We start from the raw sequence: 21,735 nt of genomic DNA on the forward strand, positions 1-21,735 counted from the left end.
AACCTGCTAAAATGGCTTAATTATATACATTCAACTACAAAACATACAGAGAAATACCTTTCTGTCAATTTTCAGACTACCTGGCAAAAATAAAATAAAATAAAAACTTAAAGCAAACTGGGAAGCGGGCTCCTTGAGTCCCTTCACACATCTTTCAGTAGGTTGTCACATGTTACGGATCCCTCAGCCTTTCTTCTCAGTCACTAATAAGTTACCAACCCCTCTTAACAGCACCTGTCAGAGTGCCTTTGATCCTCAGTCTTGCAAAGGCTAACCAGGTATTTCCGTCTTAATAATTGGATGCTCTGAAAATGGAGTTAGTTTCTATGCTGGAATGTTTTGTATAAACCCATGGGTTCCATATCCGCATGAATAACACTCCCCCTGCTGTGCATACCAGAACACATTGTGAATGGTGATCCTGTGTCAGAAAAGCCTGCAGAGCTGATATCATGTCCTTGTTTTCCTGTTCCAATTCTACAACTGAAGTATCCAAGGCATTGAAAACGCTAGCAGAAACACACACTGCTAAAGTATGTACCTAGGCTTCTTTGGCTCCCACACTATTCCTTTGGGCCTGTGCTACTATCTACAGCAAACGTAGTAACAAGCATGTGACCCTCTTAGACAAGTGCTTTTTTGTTTTTTCAAATCAAGTCACATTCACTTGGGATCTGCTCCAGAGCCATCAAGCAAGGTGGGGTCCAGTAGAGACTGTCAGGGGTTGGAGATCAAGTCCCATACATAACTCAAAACTAAGCCAATTTTACATAATAGATTCTGTGCATTTTTTAAACCTCAAAAAAATCCCTGAAGGTTAAATAATAGACACAAGCTCCAGTACCCTACAACACACTGTTGGACAAATAAGCAACCAGAAAATAGGAATTTAAGGGGCTGAAGAGGTGGCTCAGAGGTTAAGAGCACTGGCTGCTCTTCCAGAGGTCCTGAGTTCAATTCCCAGCAGCCACGTGGCAGCCCACAATTGTCTGTAACTCCAGTTCCAGAGGATCCAACACCCTCACACAAACATACACGCAGGCAAAACACCAATGCACATAAAATAAATTAATTTTCAAAAAAAAAGATAGGAGGTCAAGGGTTCTCAATACAAAGAACTGATCAATGCATGAGGATATAAAAAGCTAGTTACCCTGACTTGATCATTGCACATTGTGTGCATAATCTGAATTCTCACACTGTACCCATATTATTACATGCTAATTCAAATAAAAATAACTTTAAGAGACACAATAAGAAAACAAAAGCAAAAGGTCCCTGAAGATGCAGCAGAAACATTGGGTGGGTAGCAGAAAATCCTACTATTTCTCCCTCTTGTTAATCTGTGGCTTCACACATCATCTCACCTCCATAACTCCCAGATGTTTAACAAGAAATAATATTGAACTGAGCCATCTCAAATGTCCCAAATATAAAATTGTGTGAACAAAAGCCTGAGACTGTAAGTAAAAATGTCATTAGAGAAATAAATTCAAAATTCTGGAATGGTGTAAAACATCACATCAAGATTCTGAAAGCAAGTCCATGACACTGTGGGGAGGCGAGACCTTGGGTCTACACTTCCTTTCATGAACAGCAGGTGAGACCTTTGGTCTACGTGTCCTTTCATGAATGGCAGGCAAGACCTTGGGTCTACGTGTCCTTTCATGAATGGCAGGCGAGACCTTGGGTCTACGTGTCCTTTTGATGAATGGCAGGTGAGACCTTGGGTCTACACTTCCTTTCATGAACGGCAATTTGTTCATCAGGTTCTTCTGGTTGGTTGTTTCATCTGGTTTGGGTTTTTTTTGCTATGGTTGTTTTGGTTTTGTTTTCATTTTGAGGTTTTTGTTTGTTTTTGTTATTTTGTTTTGTTTTGTGTTTTGTTGTTTTGGGTTTTTTTTTTCACACAATTAGTATCCAGTTACTCCCAACTATATCTTTTTTTCTTTGGGAGCTTTCCAACCCTCTAATTTCAGTTCTTTTACTTTTAGTGAACTGACTCCATTCTGACGCAGGTTTTGACAGGTGCTCAAGACAATAACTGTACAAATTCTTGAGCAACAATGGTTGGCTTAGGAGACAGATACAATCAGAACTAATATCAACAGAAAAGTGATATTCTCTCCTCTCTCTCTATCTCTCCTCTCTCCTCCCTCCTCTCTCTCTCTCTCTCTCTCTCTCTCTCTCTCTCTCTCTCTCTCTCTCTCCCTTCTTCCTTCTTCCTTCACAGGAGTTGGAAAGCTTGGAAGATAAGTGGTGAAGCTGGAAGGACCTGACAATATGTAAGAAAACAGAGAAATCGAAGCCTTGTCCTACTGCAGTGGTTACTGTCTGTGAATCCAGTCACACATGAAAAGAGATACATCTTGGAATATATTCATCGTCTGCTGAAGTCTCTGGCACTTACAATCAAAAGAGTAACACACATAGCTTTCAACTCACTATCATACTCAACACTCTTCATCTAGATCTCCTGTAGCCGAGCCATCCTTACAGCTCTTTTAAATAGCCCACCGTCTCACCTGGAACTACCAAGCTGATCTAATTAAACCATCCAAAACTAAAACCAAGTAAGTCACTGGCTGATATGAACTATTGATGTGTGTATGAATCTTTCTTAATATATGCCTTTTTCCTTCCCGAAACACCAATACAAGTTGACGTTTCACTTAAGCCCAATTTTAGTTAAAAGGGGGAAGATTATTAATGACTAATTAACCACTCAAAAATATAAAAATAGTCATCCTACAGTGAAATAACATATATTGACATCATATATTTTATGAATGCACACAATTTGCCATTGTTCTTGGATTAAAGGGAAATTTGCCAAGTCTTAGGAGCCCCACCCTGTCAATGTAAGAAAATGATAAGGAAAGGAAGAGGCCATGAGTGGCAATTATTAGACTTCTATATGGTTCAAATAAAGGTGAGACTCTTATATGGTTCAAATAAAAGTACATATTACAATGACCTAGGTGTTTAAGATAAATGTACTATTTTTGTTTTATCTATTCTTGGCCTTCTCATTTTTTAAGACAAAAAGTAGTAATAACATTAAAAATCTAATAAGAGTGGTCCTATGCAATCATGAATGTTTACTAAGTAAATTAACTTATGTTTTAAAATTATATAAGTACTTTCAGCAAATAGATAATAAAGAAATACGGCTTAAAGATTACCTGTAGTATCAGGAGGAAAAGGAAATAGGCATTTGCCACTCTTTGGAACTGCTCAAATAAATTAATCGGCAAGAATGTGAGAATGTTGTATTTGGACGTGTGGATACGATTGTCCTGAAAAAGAGACAGCATCGTGTTAGTTTGGATCAAGGCATTGCCCGTTATAACTCTTAAACATACAAACCCTAGCACAGGTTATACCACAGCAAAGTGAGCAGTTAGTTACCTAAGAAGTCCTAAGCTCCATGTAGCCAAGACCTTCACATATCCCAAGATAGCATTGTCCTAATTCTAGGCAAAATGCCTGAGTGTCATATCACCCATGTAGTCATGGGTTATCACACACAAGTTGGCTTCTGAGATTTTTGTCCTCCTATGCACTCTTTGGTAGATATTGCAGGAACACCCACTGTCTTGCTTGAGTATCCCTGAGCTCATGCTGGGGTACACAGATTTAAGGCATTTGGATGATGATCAATTTGTCTGTCTCCCCAAAGTATGACCCCTTTTGGAAATTGACAAGAGATTTCTTTTTTTTTTAACTTTTTAAAAATTTATTGTGTCTTTCACATTATGCATCTCCATCCCATTTACCTCCCCATCTCTTCATATCTACCCTCTGCTCTTGCAACCTGCCCCCCCAAAATAAAAGAAAAGAAAAATCAAGAGAAAAAAGAAAAATCTTGTCATGGAAGCTGTAGTGTGACACAGTGAGTCACACAGTGAACCCCTTTATCCATATGTCTTTACTTGCAAGGGTTCCTTGCAAAGAGCTTTGCATCTGCAGAACCTGCCCTTTCAAATGCTCCAGCAGATCATAGATGGGATGGATGCTCTGTTTCTGGGCCTGGTTAGTTGCAGATTGGTCAGCCCACCAGCTCTCCCCTATTCTCACCACCAGGGGGAGCGCTCCAGCACTGTCCCTGCAAGTTCACCCACATAGCCACAAGCAAAGGGTGAGACAAGTTCTCTGGCTTTCATGCCCTCAGGGCCGGCTCACCCACACCTATACCACCAGGCCAGCTCTATGATGCTGCCCTGGCAAAGTGCAGGAGCCACTCTCCGGAGCGCTGCCGTTGATGAGGGTCAGGACCAGCTCTCCCAACTGCCACAGGCAGTGAGGGGTTGGGAGAGCCTCTTGCCCTTGCCCATGCCACCATACGGCAGATGAGGGTGGGGCCAGATCTCCTACACTCGTGTTCTCAGGGCCAGCTCACCCATGCCCCTGTCTACAGGGTCAGCTCTACTGTGCTGCGCAGACAAGGTACAGGGCCTTTCCTGAGTGCTGCAGCTGGTAAGGGAGAAGGTTAGCTCCCTTACCTGTCACAGGTTGCAGGGGGTGGGGGAAATAAGGGATTTCTTTGTCTGGAGATCTTCTGGGATGCTTACAAGGTAGCCTGTCCTTAGTTCAGAACAGAATTACTGGAAATAATCTTTATTACAAAAAAAGGAAAAAAATGTAAATTTGTCTCACTGTAATCTCTTGCTCTATGTCAAGGCATGGGCCTGTGGTCACTAACACTAAGTCTAAGGCCTTTCCTGGTGGTAGTATTCCAATATTTGAATGCTTCTCATAGAACACACCACACCTTCTGTCCCTGATTCACATTCCCAAATCCTACAGCTTCTCTATGACCTTTTATAGCTATTCCTTCCTGGCTATCCTCTTCAGAATCTATCCCAACTTCTGTTAAGATACAGTGCCTACATCCAAATACAAAATATGGACATGGCTCAATTGTTGTCCTGTGTTCTACATTTGTATATTAATATGCCCTAACACTCCATTAGCGTTTTGGAAACTGCATCTCACTGTGTTTCCATATTGAGTTTTAATCACCTGAAATGGCCTAATGGTCATTAGAAACTTCTATTAAAGGTGAGTGTTGCATATTCTCACTCATCTGCATTTCCTGGCTCCAGATCTTTAGATGTGAGTATAACCCACAGTAACCATAGAAATGGGGAAAGAAACTACTATTAAATCAGTTGTCTTTCCTAAGCATTTACTTTTAATATAAATATGAAAAGCTTTCCTGTGTCCCTAAACTATTATTTTAACTTACGTGCATTACCAAAATCATTAAATATTCCTTCCAACTTTGTGCTATCAGGAACTTTCAAATACATGTGTTTTATGTATTCTTATAAAGCTAAAGACAAATACATTAAAAGGGGGAAGGTCTACAGGAAAAGAAATTATTACTGAAACAATAAAGCCTGGGACATAACCAATGGGCTTTCTACAGATTGATATAGCTTTGTTCAGTCATATGAAATACAGGGGGCTGGGGAGAAACTCAGTTAATAAAGTGTTTGCCTTGCCACACAAGGGTCTGACTTCCATCCTCAGAACACAGGTCTAAAAATGGGGGTGGGGGGTGTCACCTTAATCTCAGCCTCAGGGAGGCAGAGACAGGCAGGTGCATGGGGCTTACTGGACAGCCAGCCTAAGCCTACTTGTCAAGTTACAGGACAATGAGAGTCCCTGTCTCAAAAACAACTGACTGAAGGTGGATAGCACACATGTTCACATGGACACACATACTGTATACACTATACATTGAATATGTTTTATTCATCTCTGTATGAGTCTTTGAAAATACATTAAAATTTTATTTAAGCACTTATAAATCCATTTATCCATATTCCCATGAAGCTTGACTCTATCTTGCCCACAAAGATAGTATAGTAAGATTGAAATAATAAGACATGATGAAATACATAATTAATATATCAAAGATAAGGGGTGCTTTTGTTGACTTCCCTCCCCACTCCCCAATCAAAGCCCCCCTGCTTTCTCCCCTTCATATAATCTCTATCCTGCTAGTCTCCTCTTAGTGCCCCTCCCCCTTCCTCCCATGGCCTCTTTACTTTCCCCATTTCTGTGGTTACCGCAGGTTATACTCACATCTAAAGATTGGAGCCAGGAAATGCAGGGGAGAGAGAATATGCAGCACTTATCTTTCCGGATCTGGGTTACCTCACTCAATATATTATTTTCAAGTTCCATCAATTTACCAGCAAATTTTGTGATTTAATTTTCCTTTATAGCTGAATAGCAATCATTGTGTATGCATATAAATAACACTAAGGATGGTTGAAAATGCCATAAGGAATCATTATTTTATATTCATCTGATTACATATAATACAAACAAGTGTATACATATGTATATATTTTAAATGAAGTTATACCAGTTGCCTTCCCCAAGATCCATAGACTATCCAACCAAATCCCCAGCAACAGACATGAGAAACCTCCTTTCAAGTTGTCGGTCAGGGGAGTCCAAGAGATTTCTAAAACAATAGAGGCTATTGCTGCTGCCTTGGTTGTCTCCCAGAAGTTGAAGATAAGTCCTTACTGCTGAAGAAATCATGTGCTTTGGACACAAGACTTGGAGGACTCAGGATTGATCTCACCAGAAAGCCTCCTCTCTGAGAACTAGCTTTCATAGTACTGGAAGGTGCTGTGCAAGCTGCCAATGGGGACAGGGGGAGCATTCAATAGTCCCACATAAGCTATTATGCCTATAAATCACAGTAATGATCCATATGGCAAGATATCTCTAAAAGTGCAATTGTGGTACTGATATCTTGGCAGTAACCAAGAGCTGTTTAATTAGACTTAAGGCCCACTGAGCAGGAGGGAAATTAGGCCTGGTAATGTAAACCTAGACAACCACACCTGGCTAGTGAGTTCATAGATCTCAGAGGAGAGCATACAACTGCCTCTTTCCTAAACCAGTATCATTTCTAACTGCATTCTGAATGCGTATCCTTACATCCACAGATGAGCATAGCTCTCAGCCCTCGTCCAAGAGACTTCTTTTCATAGCAGATGGAAAAGCATTTGGAAAAGCACACCCGGTCAAAATGCAGAGAAGAACTACCTGTGGGTGCCCAGCCCCTGTGCATATCAACAACACGCAGTTCCTGCACCTAAGGCTCAAGGAGCAGCAAGGAAACATGGTGGGAACACTGTAAGAAGCAGAGGAACAGGAAGTCTGCTGCAAGATTGTGTCTTCTAGACACCACAGGGAAGCTGCGCCATGGAATCTCAACACTGTGGCTGCCTAAACAGGACCTGAGCGATGACAGTGTGGATGACAGAAATCACACAAGGCTCCAACCCCAGAAGAGGACCAAAGGCAACTCAACAGAAGGCAAATTAGTCTTCCTCAAAGATCCATGAGCTAAATGGTTATTCAATCCCAAGTAGTCAGCCCTTAAAAGTATATAAGCCACACTAGACAGACTCAGCAGGTTGCATTTATATATTTGTTAAAGATACATGTAACAATGCTAATTAGAGATTAAGAGGCCGTGAATTCGAAAGGGAGGGGATGGCAGAATAGGGAAGAGTTGGAGGGAGAAGAGGGGGAAATGATGTAATTATACTTTAGTTAAATTTTTAAAATTAAAATAATAACAATTTGTTAAAGTATTTTAATTTTTATTACTCTTATGTGTGTGTGTGTGTGGTTTAATGTGATTTGCTTCAGCTCCAAATAATCACAGCTACCATCTCAAGAAAACTTAATCATTGAACTTTATCAGGAATTAAGGTGCTGGCTCCATGCCCCAGGGGCGAGTGTTTGGAGGACTTGGAAGAGAGATGCCAGGTTACCCCATCTGCTGAACCACAGAGCTCTGTAGACTGAAGTGACAGGCTTACAGTATGTAAGGCTGAGCAGGGAGGCCTTGCAATTGTCAATCATGGTGTTTTACTGAACAGAGAATTTGGAGAAAATGATAAGGAAGAGGAAAGCCAAGGAGAAAAGATCAATTAGCCAAACATATCTTCCAGGGCTGGGGATGTATCTGAGTGACAGAGAGCTTTCTTAGTATGTATAAGACCCTGGGATTAATCCCTAGCCCTGCAAAAAAAAAAAAAAAAAAAAAAAGTCTCATGTGTGGTTGATATATTATGCACCCCAATAAACTTATCTGGGGGTCAGAGAACAGAACAGCCACTATATCAAACATAGAGGTTAGGCAGTGGTAGCACACGCCTTTAATCCTAGCATTCCAGAGGCAGAGATCCATCTGGATCTCTGTGAGTTCAAAGCCATACTGGAAGTAGCCAGGCGTGGTAACACACACCTTTAATCCCAGGAAGTGATGGCAGGAAGCAGAAAGGTATATAAGGCATGAGGACCAGGAACTTTAGCTTTTTAAGCTTTTAGGCTTTTAGCAGCAGTTCAGCTGAGATCTGTTGAGATGAGGACTCAGAGGCTTCCAGTTTGAGGAAACAGGATCAGCTGAGAAGTTATCAAGGTGAGGTTGGCTGTGGCTTGTTCTGTCTCTCTGATCTTCCAGCTTTCACTCAAATATCTGGCTCTCCAGTTTTTTATTATTAAGACCATTTAAGATTTGTGTTACACTCATTCTTAATTGTTTTGTGGTTTTCATCTAAACTGCTAATGCAGAGGTTAAGTTTGCATGATGCTGAAGGACAGTCAAAAGCTAGCAAGAGTTTTTAAGAAACTCCTACAAGCCTGGGTTCTGTACAAGTGAAGAGCCAGTTCTGTGGGATAAGGTGATAAAGCCAAACAGAACCTATGGCCATTTTCTCCTCTGTGCAACCTTTACATACAGTAATGGTTGTACCTTTCCATGGCACTGCTATAATGTAATCACAGATGGTAAAAACTGCACAGCTTGGGCAGGGGCAAGGAATGAGGTCACCCTTTGTGAACATGCTCTGAATATATCTTCTTTACTTTTGTTTTTCAGTCAAAGGGGAAACATGCTTCCATTTCTATTGTCCTAACCAAAAAGATATTCAGACCTTCAATCAGACATATTGCTATTTAGTCATATTGTTGAGCCAGCCTACTAGAGCACAAGTTCTGGTGCAGCTCACTTCCTAACACGGCAGTGAAAGTCTTCACTGCTTTCCTCTTACAGCTACTTTTCTACCGTGGACCACTAGAAACATAAAGGAAGAGGAAAGAGCTGCCTGGGAATCAATGTGGCATCTCTGATGCCGGTAAAAGCAAAGCTAGAGGCCATGGCGTGAGCTCATTAGTCTGTTGTGGACTATTACTTTAACTAGGCAAAGATGTGTTACATTTGTTTACGCTGCATTTGTTTAAGTATATAAAGGTGTGTTGTTTTGCCTGCCTAAGGCACCTGATTGGCCTAATAAAAAGCTGAATGGCCAATAGCGAGGCAGTAGAGGAATAGGCAAGGCTGGCGGGCAGAGAGAATAAGTAGGAGGAGGAATCTAGGCTCAAGAGAAAAAGAAGAGGGAGCCCGCCAGGGGACCAGCCAGCTAGGCACAGGGGAAGCAGTGAAAGTAGGACACACAGAATGAAAGAAAGGTAAAAAGGCCCAAGGCAAAACATAGATGAAGAGAAACAGGTTAATATAAGTTATAAGAGCTAGCAAGAAATGAGCCTAAGCTAAAGCAAAACATTCATAACTAATAATATTGGGAGCTGGTTGGTGGCCCAAAAGCAAGCCTGCTACACTAGTCAGCTAGTTAATTAGCCCTAATGATGGAACATACCATCACAGGTGAAGCTGAGCCATGCTAGACCTTCCACACAGTAGGACAGAGCCTGCCCATGGGTGAGCAGAAACTCTCTCTCTATAGGAAGCTTGCTCTCAGGGTGGGAGAGGGCAGGGTACTGAGGCCAGTGATACTTCCAAGCTTAGGTACACGACTCCATTTCTGACTTGGCAGAATGAGGAAGGGGTTGGACAGGTAAGTAGTGCACCAACAGGGAGCCTTCCACTTGGAAGGCAACGCCAGGGAGACAAAGAAGGAGTTACTGAGAGGTGCTAAGTGGAGAAGTTAATTTGACAGGACTTTAAAGATCACTGGATGGGGAAGAAATTGAAGATGACACAGACATGCCTCTGAAAGGAGTTCTTGCAGAGGACTTTGAGCTATCCGACTAAGAGAAGATGGGAGGCTTGAGCAAGTCGGTGGTAGAATAACAGGGAATAAGGGTGGGGGGTGGCAGCTAATATTACCAAGCCCTTACGGTAAATACTGTTCTAAGAACTTGACATTTGGTAACTCCATCTATCCTCAGAACGTTCTTGAGAAATGGATACTGTTATTCCCACTCTACAGGAGGAAAAGCCAAGGTTCAGAGAGAGTAATGTACACAAGGTTCCACAGCTTCCAGGTGGTCGTGCCAGACGGGGACTTGGCACCCGGAGCCCACCCTGTCACCCCTCTGCTGCTGCTACAGCCCAGTGCAAGCAGCTGCCCCTCATTCTACAGCTGTCGCTTGCCTCCACTCTCCATCCCAGCCTTCGGCTACCTTCTCACCAAAGGAAACCTTAGGTCTCCCTCTTTCCTCCTCATCTGTGCCTCAGTTACAGTCCTGGCTATTGTGGGCTTGGTGTGCAATTACAACTCCCTTGTGCTCCCTTGCAATTCCCTTTGAGGGCAATTCCACTGGCCCTGGACAAGAAGCACTGAAGACAGAGTGGATAACCAGACCCCCATTTCAGCTTTCCAAAAAGGAGCAGCCATGGCCAAAAGCCTGTCCATGTTCCGTGCTGGCTACTCTGGGAGAGGTATAAAGTGAAGGGGAAAGTTCTTCTGAGGCCACCAAATAAAATGCCAATAAACTGGAAGTGTTTGTTTTGACAGCGAGAGTCTCACATGCTGCACAACTGTATTGCTGAACACACACAGAGCCAATAAAGAAGAGCAAGCATGGTTAAATCAACGTCAGAGTGTTTGGGGACTTTCCTCGGGCTTTCCCGGGAAACATTCCTCACACAGGACTATCATGGAGATGAGGTCTCAAATTAAAATTATTTTGCTAAGTCAAAGATTTATACAAATATAAGATTTCATGAGCAAATCCTGAAATAATTTCTGACTGCAATGTATTAGGCAGGACAAACTCTGTCACAACAATGAATGACTCCACCGTCCCTGACTTCACCCACCAAGAGTTTATTTCTTGTTCCTGTTACTCATCTAACCTGAGTCTGCTCCTCTTCATTGCTTATGATGGACCGAGATAATCTCAAACACTTCCAATACAGAACCAAAGGGGAAGGGACGTACCTGGATGGCCACACCTATACCTTAAGACTTCAGCCCAATGCCCACAGCACATTGCTAACAGACAACAGAAACGCCACTTCAGCCAGAAATGAAAACTAATATGTAATGTTTCAGCTACAATATATCAATATATATATACTGTATAATATAATATATATTGTGTACATATATATTGTATGATATTGTGCTATATTGTTTCTATATACATATGTGTATATATGTGTCTCATATATACATATATTTCATATATATACATATATGTGTATATTTCTTATATGTAAACACACACACACATCGGCTTTCTATGTTTCAAATCCAATCCTGTAAACAGCAGGTGCATTTGACTATTTTCTCAACCACCTCCACTAACAGCGCTCTATCACAATGGATTTAACTCCCATCTACAACACCAGGGTCAGGCTCAGGTTCACTTAAACAAATGCCACAGCCTATCTTCCCAATTACATTTCTGAGATGAGAAAATGGCACATGACCTGTGTCAAATCTGGACTCTGAAGAGATTTCTCTTACCTATTGCATTCCAACCTGGAAGAAAGCAGCCCTGGAGATCACTCTTTGAATTCTGACTAAACACTTAAGATGGGAGGCCTGGGTGTGTACAATAAAAAAAAACTGCATGTCAGTGTGGCGGCACATGTTACATTCTCAGCAGTGAGTGTGACACCACATGCCACAGTCTCAGCAGTGAGTGTGATAGACATGTTACATTCTCAGCAATGAGTGTGACAGACATGTTACAGTCTCAGCAGTGAGTGTGACAGACATGTTACATTCTCAGCAGTGAGTGTGACAGACATGTTACATTCTCAGCAGTGAGTGTGACAGACATGTTACATTCTCAGCAGTGAGTGTGACAGACATGTTACATTCTCAGCAGTGAGTGTGACAGACATGCTACATTCTCAGCAGTGAGTGTGATAGACATGTTACATTCTCAGCAGTGAGTGTGACAGCACATGCCACATTCTCAGCAGTGAGTGTGACAGACATGCCACATTCTCAGCAGTGAGTGTGACAGAACATGTTACATTCTCAGCACTCAGGGTATGGAAGCAGGAAGGTGGAAAGTTCCAGGTCAGTCTGGGATACATCCTGAGTTTGAAGCCTTGTGTTAAGACCTCACAGAAAAAAATAGCTGAATGAAATCGAATAGGACAGGCCTTCCCTGAGTCCCCACTGTCTCTCACTTACTTTTTAACTATATGTTCTGTTCACATCTGTCTTTGCCTAAGTCAGTTGGAGGATTTTTTTCCTTTTTTTTTTTTTTTTTTTTTTTTTTTGACTCCCAACCAAACACTAGGCACAAGCATTAATCACACGTTCGAGGTCCATTCTCTTCCATGTAACAGCGTGGCTTTTTCTTTCTCTCCTCTTGCCTACCACACTACATCACAGAAGGTAAGCCTCCATGAGCTTAGAGTTGTCTGGGGGCACTTCCTGCTTCTGTGAATCCCACAGATCACACCCCAGGAACTTTTGCAAGAGTCCCATGGTTTCCACTGGCAAGGCTTCTTTCCTCATCTGACGAGACCCTATATCATGACCGTTGCATGAATGTCTACCTTCTCTTGCTACAGCAATGCTCATGTGTCATGTTGTTACGATACAATCTAGATTCCAGGGAAACAAACAATCCTGCTAAGGGAAAGAACATCTCTAAACCATCTAATGAAAACCAAAGAGAAGCCGTGCCCACAGACTGCTTGCGTAAAAGAGGAAGTGGCCAGAAGGCGTTTGCACCACTCAGGAAATATGTGCAACACCGATGTTCATGCAAAGCTTCCCCCAAAGAACGCGTGTGTGGGACACGTGGGCAGCGCAGCCAAGCCTGGCACCTGCCTCTCTGATACCAGGCTCCTCCATATTAGCTAAATGCTGCCTGGTGAGATTCCATGGGCCTCTGAATTGGGAGAAATAGTGATGAGCACGCACCAGTGAACGCTGCAGAAGAGGCTGTATACAGAGGTGCCCATACATGACAGCTACCAGCAACATCTCAGCATCCTCCTCAGCCATATTTTTGTAGAGAGAAGGAGCAAGAGGGCATGCTACCCCTCACAGTCACTCATTCATTCAGCTCGTGTTTGCAAAGGGCCTCCTATGTGTCCGCATCATGTCATGGAGCCAGGACTGCAGACATGGATGGAAAAAGTCTGTACACACACACACACACACACACACACACACACACACGTAAGTCTGCATTTTAGCTGTGGCGGAGAAAGGCAGGAATACACAGAAAACAAGCTTGTAAACTGGTGACATCATTTAAGAAGGTGGCAAACACTAAGTGCAAACGGTACGTGACGAAGCCAAAGCACCGGGCTTCCCCTTAGCAAGCCTTCTTGTATGACTTTCCTGGTTAACATAACCTCGAAATGACCCTGTGGGGAAGGAGAGAGGCCGTGAGGTTGGGAAGGCTGGGGAGGTAGGGCCAGATCTGGGAGGAGCTAGGAGTGGGAGGTAAAATCGATCAAAACCCACTGTATAAAATGCCCAAATTAATAAAAATTATGTATTTTGAATAACTACCCTGATGAGACTATGTAGCCCCTGATGCCAGGGGTACCCATCTCCCTCAGAAGTGCCCAAAGGAATCCCTTGTATTAGCTAAAAATAAAAAAAAAAAACTTTTAGGTCTATTTTAACTAAAAACTTAAAGTTGTGATAACTAATACTTAATGCAGATTTTCTTTACTATAGATGTATGTTTATGTTCACTATAGATTTGTGTCTATGGTGAAAACTATACATATATGTGTATATGTATACAAGTATATATATGTGTATACTAATGTGCATATATGTATGAGTGTGATACATACACATGTATACTTTTGCGTGTGTGTACGTGTGCATACACATATACTGTATCTACAGTGAAAACACCTATACATATGTGTGTGGATATACTCACAATTACACTTTCTTTTCACAAATAGAGATTGTGTTCACTTTGAGGATGGCTGAACAATCACTGTTGTGATGGAAAGGATTGAGCATGGCCAGGATGGGAGAGCATGCGGTTGGTTCTCGGGGTGATAGTTCCTCTGCAGCCAACAGGTGTTGTCACCTTCCACATGCCTGGCACAGTCCACAGTCCTCAGAACCTCCAGGAGCCATGAATGCCTCCACACCATCTTATAATAAGGAAAGTGGAGGCTGAGGGCAATTTTGAGGACTGCCGCCAAAAGAAACGTTTCGTAGAGTCCTGTGTTAAAAACGCTGTGTTTGTGCAGGTGAATCAGAAACGGAATCCCCAGACTGCCTCCTGGGAAAGGTTCCTCTGATCCTTGTGGCGCAGTGAGAGGTTCACGTTAATTCAATCAGCCTGAGCAGTGTCACTTTCAGCCTGAATCAGAGTGTGTCACCAAGCTGCTCTCAGAGCCCACTTCCCATCTAACCTCAGAAGCAAGGGCAAGAAGCGCCCCTGGGCCTCCGTCTCTTCCAAAGCAAATCTGCCAGGCCGCTGTCCCAGCCATCTTCTCTGCTGCACCCTCAGGCCTTAGTTTAGTGTCTCAGCATCTGGAAGACTGTTCTAGAACTGGCAAACATCCTACAAATAATGGTGTATCTACAAAGGTCTAATTTGGACAATTACCAGGGGAACAAATTAAATTCTCCTCTGAGGTTAATTTAATAACACTACCTTTTTTGGTTTGTTTGTTTGTCCGGGATGTTTAGACACTTAGGACAAACGTAATGTTAACTTTTCTTTTGTGATATTTGAAAAGGGACTTAAACACTCCTCCTAAGTTATAAAGGGGCAAGGTTCGAGAGAATAGAAAACATAAAGCAGGACTGTACTTGGGCGGGGCTCTCTGGGTGCCACTAATGCTCTGTCAGCATCTGCGCCTGCTCCTTACACATCCAGCCTCTGCTAGGAACAACCCATCTCAGAGCCTCAGAGCCCTCTAGGAGCAAAGAGGGCATCGCTTTGAGCTGACGTTAAAGCTACCTGGTCAAGCTCATTTCCTTAACTACAGGGAGGCTTTAGAGCACAAAGTCCATAGCATGTTTATTAGAACTAAGCAGGTCACACTCACACTACTGTGCAGTCTGGGACCTGAGCCAATCTTCAGGATCTCAGAGTCTATGACAATAACAAAGGCACACTGGAAGAGTCTGGTTAACAAGGAGGGGCACACATAAAGAATATTCCAGAATAGTAATCCTTCCTAGGACTCTTCTTACATCAGGGTTCTACATAAATAATGCAGCCTCAAGTGGCACCCTCAAAAGTTGCAATTGGGGACCAGAAGGAAGTCCCTGCTACGCTGAGGCTCCACTCCAGCTCTCCCGGCTCCTGCAACAATCCCAATCTTTCTGGTCTACATCCCCTTCACAGGTAGGATTAGGCAATAGATCCAAATCCACACAAATTCACAACACCCGCCTTGCATCTTTGTTGGGTGGGTTTTGTCTGGGAATGAGGTGCTGAGAGGGAAGGAACAGAGGATGGGGTCAGCAACAAGAGCAGAGAGGTCTCTAGGTTGGTGATGGGTCGGGGGTTCGGAAGACTTCAAGGTATCTTTGTGTCGTTAAAATAATAATATAACAACAATTTATAAATAAGATGTCATTCTTCAATATTTTGTGATCACAACATGCACAAAAGGTTTAATGAATTTTCACCAAATGTTGAGGCTAGACAAGATGGTCTGAGTTAAAAAAAACACTGCCCCAACCTTCCTTCAGGACCAACAATGAGTCTCCCTAAGGACATGCGTGAAAACGGCCCATTATCTTCTGCAGGAGCTAACAGAGAGATCCAGTGAGAGATGAGCAGGAACCTGGGGTAAGTGCTGAGCAGACCAGCAGCATTCCTGGAGTCTGTATGGAATCCAGTGTGATCAAACACTGTAAGACACTGAACTGATTTGCAGATGGGCAGCTTCCATAGGAGCAAGTCCACATGCCAGGCTCCAGAGCAAGGAACCATAGGAGTTGGTTTATTTAATAGCTTACTAGCCAAGCTGGGTATGATGGTACCTGCTTTTAATCCCAGTGCTAGGGAAGCAGAAGCAGGCAGAACTTTGTGAGTTCAAGGTCAGCCTGATCTACAGAGCAAGTTCCAATACAGCCTGGCTAGGGCTGCACAGAAAAACTGTCTCAAAAAATAAAAAGCTGACCATCCAGCTAAGCCTCACTGGGAGCCCAGCTAAGAATAACAACCAGTGCACAAAACTGCTTTAGGACAAAACCAACTAAATCTGTCTCACTGCCTCCTGAATGAATGAACAAACAAAGGACTATCAGCTGCCATTGCTAAACCTTTCCCACCTCATCTTACGTCCTTCATATCACCTTCTCTGTCTTTGCCCAACTTACTCTAACTGTGGTAAGAATTAGAAAGTTCACCCAGACACACACACACACACACACACACACACACACACACACACACATATTGGTTCTCAAGAGAAAGAATCCAGAGAGGTTGCTATGTTTAGAAGAACAGACCCTGGAGGCATTTTGTGGACACAATAGATTACGTACTCTGTGTCGCTCCCACTAAGGATCACCAGTGGCCCTGCAGTGGGTGAGGGAGTGAAGCAGAGATCTCTAAACTCAGTTCTGCTTTTTAAAAGTTTTTCTCAGTCTCTCTGGAGTGGTGGCCAGTGCAAGCACTGTGCCTCTGAGCAAAGTCCTCAGTCTTGACTTGTGACTCTCTGTCTCACTCTCCTGAGTGATTATAAACCTATGCAACCAGGTCCACCTTAATAATGTTTATTTTCTAAAAATGTGTCTTACTATGACAAAAAAAAGCAATAATATTACAATCTAATTACACAAATGCCAGAATGTTGGCAAAGTCAGTAAAGTATAGAAATTAAAATTTGTAAGTAAACAAGATGAACTGATTAATGGATCATGAGCATTCTGTAAGGAGATATCGACTGGTGAGAAGCACATAGCTGTCTTAACAGTGTTGTGCTCAATATTGTTAATCCTAACAGATCGGTGATTCCTGTTTATGCATATATGTGTGGTAAGCATGCATATATGTATGCCTGTTCACATGTATGTGGGTGACTGTGTGTGAACAAACATGCATACAAGTGTGTCTGTGGTGTAGAGACTGGAGGGTGACATTGGGTATCTTCCTCCATTGCTCCCCAACTTATATATCTCTCACTTGAACCCAGAGTTCACCAATTTAGCTAGTCTAGCTAGCCAGCATGTTTCATGGATACCCTGTCCCTAACTCTCAAACACTGGGCTTACAGGTAAGCCACCATGTGTGCCCACAATTTATGTGAGTGCTTAGATCTAAACTACATTCCTTATGTGTGTGTGGCAAGCACCTTACCCATTAAACCATCTCCTGAGTCCTAGACCAGTGATCCCTAACTCTGAATGACAATTGGAATCCTGGGGAGCTTTTAAAAATGCCTAGACTCCACCCACAGAGTTGCTGATTCAGTTGGGTCATTGGTTTAGATACTGATGGAGACACAGAAGTTATGCTCAGTATGTCACAATAGTAAAGGAGACTTAATGACGAAGAGAGTCAATCCTTGTCACTAGCAATAGAAGTGGGGGTCATTGTTGACAATCTCCTAAAAGTTGGTACTGTCTCTTATTCATTAATACTTCCACTACAGTAACGCTTTCTCTTCCACATCAAGCTAGTCAAATAGCATCTAGAATATTGTGCTTAACTCTGAAACACTTCACCAGAAACAGTTACAGAAAAACAAAAGCCCTTTGAGAAGAAATGGAATTCCAGGCGATTATTCTAGAGCTCAGGTTTGAGCATTCATTCACAAGTATCAGAAGGGTTGCTGGGTGAAATAAGAGCAATATTTGTTCTGCTTTGGCCTCCAATTTGTCTCAACTAATAGAAAGTAATGAATCTATCCTGCTGAGTGTGGTGGCACACACGTGTAATTGGAGACAGGATGAATGCTACAAGTTCAAGACCAGCCTAGTCTATATAATGAGTTCTAAGCCAACCTGGTCTACATAGTAACTTCTAGGCCAGGCTAATCCAAGGTAGCCTGGTTTACATAATGAGTGCTAGAACAGCCTAATCTAAACAGTGAGTTCCAGGCCAGCCAAGGCTACCTGGTGAGACCTTGTCTCAAAAGAACTGAAGTTGCCGGGCGGTGGTGGCGCACGCCTTTAATCCCAGCACTCGGGAGGCAGAGCCAGGCGGATCTCTGTGAGTTCGAGGCCAGCCTGGGCTACCAAGTGAGTTCCAGGAGAGGCACAAAGCTACACAGAGAAACCCTGTCTCGAAAAAAAAAAAAAAAAAAAAAAAGAACTGAAGTTGTTTCCAGAAAAATGAATGGAATTGGGTATTACCACATTACATGAATTAAGACAGACTCAGACAAACATTATATGCTATATTCTCCATCATTTGTGAATCCAACAGTTTATATAGACATATAAAACCATCCACATATATGTCATGAAAGCAGAAGTGACTGTCCAGGGAGGGAGGGAGACTAACAAGAGGGGTTATGAGAGAGGGAAGAGGAGGAAGCCTGGCAGGAAACACAGCCAACATATGCTATACACTTGTATGAAAATGTCCTTATAAAGCCTGGCATTGAGCACAGTGGATGTGCACATCAGTTAAATACCTTATCCAAAGACAGCAAAGTGTTTGGGGAGGCAGTGACTCCCTCTCTTCTAAAGGTTAGGAACACAACTAGATATATAGTTAGAATTCTATATGGACAGTTAGCTGGGAACATTTTAAAAAATAATTCCACACTAACCTTCTACTTGACATTACTGGATAATCCAGTCAGTTTTTCCATTTTATATAAACAATCTTCTGAACTGGAGAGATAGCTCAGCAGTTATGATGGTGTACTGTTCTTGCAGAGGACCTGAGCTTGGTTCCCAGGACCTGTGCAGGGCAGTTCACAATAACTCCAGCCCCAGATGATCCAATAAGGTCTTCTAGACTCTGCAGGCACATGCATCCATGTGCACCTACCCACATACAAATGCTCATAACTAAAAACAAAGTCTCATTTCCCAGTACTTTCAGATAATCGGCACAGAATGATGTCACTTCTTCTACATATCTCTACCACACCTGGTCAGCTACAGCTGGACTCACAACAAGTTTACAACCAGGAAGGCATACATGAAACCAGAGCAGTCAGGGTCACTGGAGACATCTGGTCTAGGGTACCATCACCAACCAAGATGTGCCAGTCATTTGCTGTACTGAACTTATTTCCTCAAAGAACTTCACAGTAGTCAAGCCAGAACATTCTTGGGGCGCTCCACACATACCCTCTCAACGACTATGTCATCTAACAGTCATGTCACACAAAGACACAAACATACAAATAGCTCCAAACAAGCCCATTTGTAAAGAATTAAAATTGAACTTTAATTCCTAAATAGCTTTTTTTGTCCATGAACATAGATTATACTGGGGTGGGTGTTGGGGATTAGCTCACATCTATAAGCTCAGTACTGGAAAGCTGAGGCAAGAGAATGGCTATGAGTTTCAGGACAACCTGGTCTGCACAGTGAATTCCAGGCTAGCCTGAGCTATGGAAGAAGACATTGTCTCAAAAAAGAAAAGCAACAACAATAACTTTTTAAAGTAGATTTTTCAGTGTTCTCACCACAAAACAGTAAGTATATTAAGCCAGGTATATGTTGATTAACTTGACTTAACCATTCCACAATTTAAACATATTTCAAAATATTTTACCATAAATATTTACAACTTTTATCTTTCAAAAAAGAAGAAATATACAACAAAAAATCTACGTATTGGTTTTATAACAGTGGACATGAATTAGATTCTATATTTTTTGCGTGAATAATTTGATTAGTCTTCAACCTACAAAATGTAAAATATGATGGTTACTGTGATTTTAGCAGTCTTATCATAGAACCATATTGTTTGGGCTAATAAGTAAAAACTACAAAAATGAGATTAAAAACCACTTGGTGACGGTTGGAAATAGTGGTTTTCGGTTAGCTTCGAAATTGTTACTGAAATTGCCCCACTTGGTCCACATGGTGATTTATGGTCCTGTTTAATCAGATACTGACTACAAAGGAAACTGGATTGTGGTTCTCTTCACTGAGCAGTCGATTTTCTTCCTCTTGCATCTGTTCATTGGTTAAGTCTTAGCAGAAACACAATTCGAAACAGTCGAACTGTAACAGGGCTCCAAAATTCTACCATCAGGGATCCTCGATCTTAATTCTTCTAATCCCAATTGTATAATATTTCACATTTAGGGTTTCTAAAACAATGAGCCAAAATAAAGCTTTTCTCTCTTAGGTCATCTTTTAGGTATTTATTTAGTCACAGCAGTGACAATAACCACTCTATAGCGGCACTTACATATTAAAAAGTAAGTAACTTCAGTCAAAAATATTACTTTACAGAACAGGTGATTCATGGCTAACACAGCCTGAAGTCTGCCTCTCCACACCACAAGGAGCCAAGCAGAGCAGGTTCCGCTACATGGTTTCAATTCACTACAGTTCCTCAGCACAATTGCCCAGTGGCTGTCAGTGGGAGGGGCCAGACGTTCTCTTTATACATGACACATCACCGGGACTGAGACAGTCTTGGCAAGTAGAATCCGAATATAATTGCTAATCACAAGAGTAGCATATCCTGTGGATGACCAAACTGTGCTGGTCAGGTTCTACCAGTCAGTCTTGACCCAGGTCATAAGGTTCAATCAGACCATGAGCCTCTATGTCAGTGGCAACCTGTGGGTTGAGACCCTCTTGGGGGTTGATGACACTTTCACAGGGTCACCTAAGACCATCGGAAAACACAGACATTTACAATAGGTTTCACAACAGTAGCAAAATTACAGTTATGAAGTAGCAACAAAAAATTTTATGGTTGGGGGTCACCACAACATGAGGAACTATATTAAAAGGTTGCAGCATTAGGAAGGTTGAGAACCACGGCTCTGAGTGATTGTGTGTGCTTTGAGAGATTTGCCAATTAGTTGGAAGAATGTGAATTTTGTATGTATGCCTTCAAGATCTCTGCCAATGCAACCAAGTTTGTGTTTAGTACTGCAACTACATGCTTGGTGTGTTGTGTTGGCCATCAGGATCTCTTGGATCTTATCATACCATGATTCAGGCCTGTGACATTTCCTGTGTATATAGAACTAAGAATGATTTTATATTAATTTTAATGTTACTGATATTTGTTAACACTGCACAGGCTGGGTTTATACACTAATCTGAGCATTTGGTCCTGTAAAGTTGCATTCAGTGTTTACTTTCTGGCCAATTATTCATACAAATGATATGTAGGGGAAGTTGCTATACCTTCAGGGTAATAACCTATGTCTGGGCAATACAAAGTATACCCTAACATCAGTGATGAGTTTGAAAGTAAGGCATCAGAATTTGAAAACAATATTTTGTGCATCATGTATAGCCTAACGGACTGTAAAAGGGGGGGGATTAAAACCACTTTCTCAAGGTCTCAAGCTACTTAGGATCAACAGTGTTTTTTCAT

General features: G+C 42.1%; 1 protein-coding gene across 1 annotated transcript in view; it reads right to left on the reverse strand.

Annotated features, from left to right (window-relative positions):
- The window catches only part of Atp8b4 (ATPase phospholipid transporting 8B4 (putative)), a 162,102-nt gene that overhangs the window by 133,280 nt on the left and 7,087 nt on the right, over nt 1-21,735 (reverse strand). Inside the window, exon 3 of the mRNA XM_059258935.1 lies at nt 3,186-3,299. Within this exon, the coding sequence (XP_059114918.1) occupies nt 3,186-3,299 (114 nt within the window). The remainder of the gene's footprint in view (nt 1-3,185; nt 3,300-21,735) is intronic.

Source organism: Peromyscus eremicus, chromosome 4 (genome assembly GCF_949786415.1).
Source record: "Peromyscus eremicus chromosome 4, PerEre_H2_v1, whole genome shotgun sequence".
Classification (NCBI taxonomy): Eukaryota; Metazoa; Chordata; class Mammalia; order Rodentia; family Cricetidae; genus Peromyscus; species Peromyscus eremicus.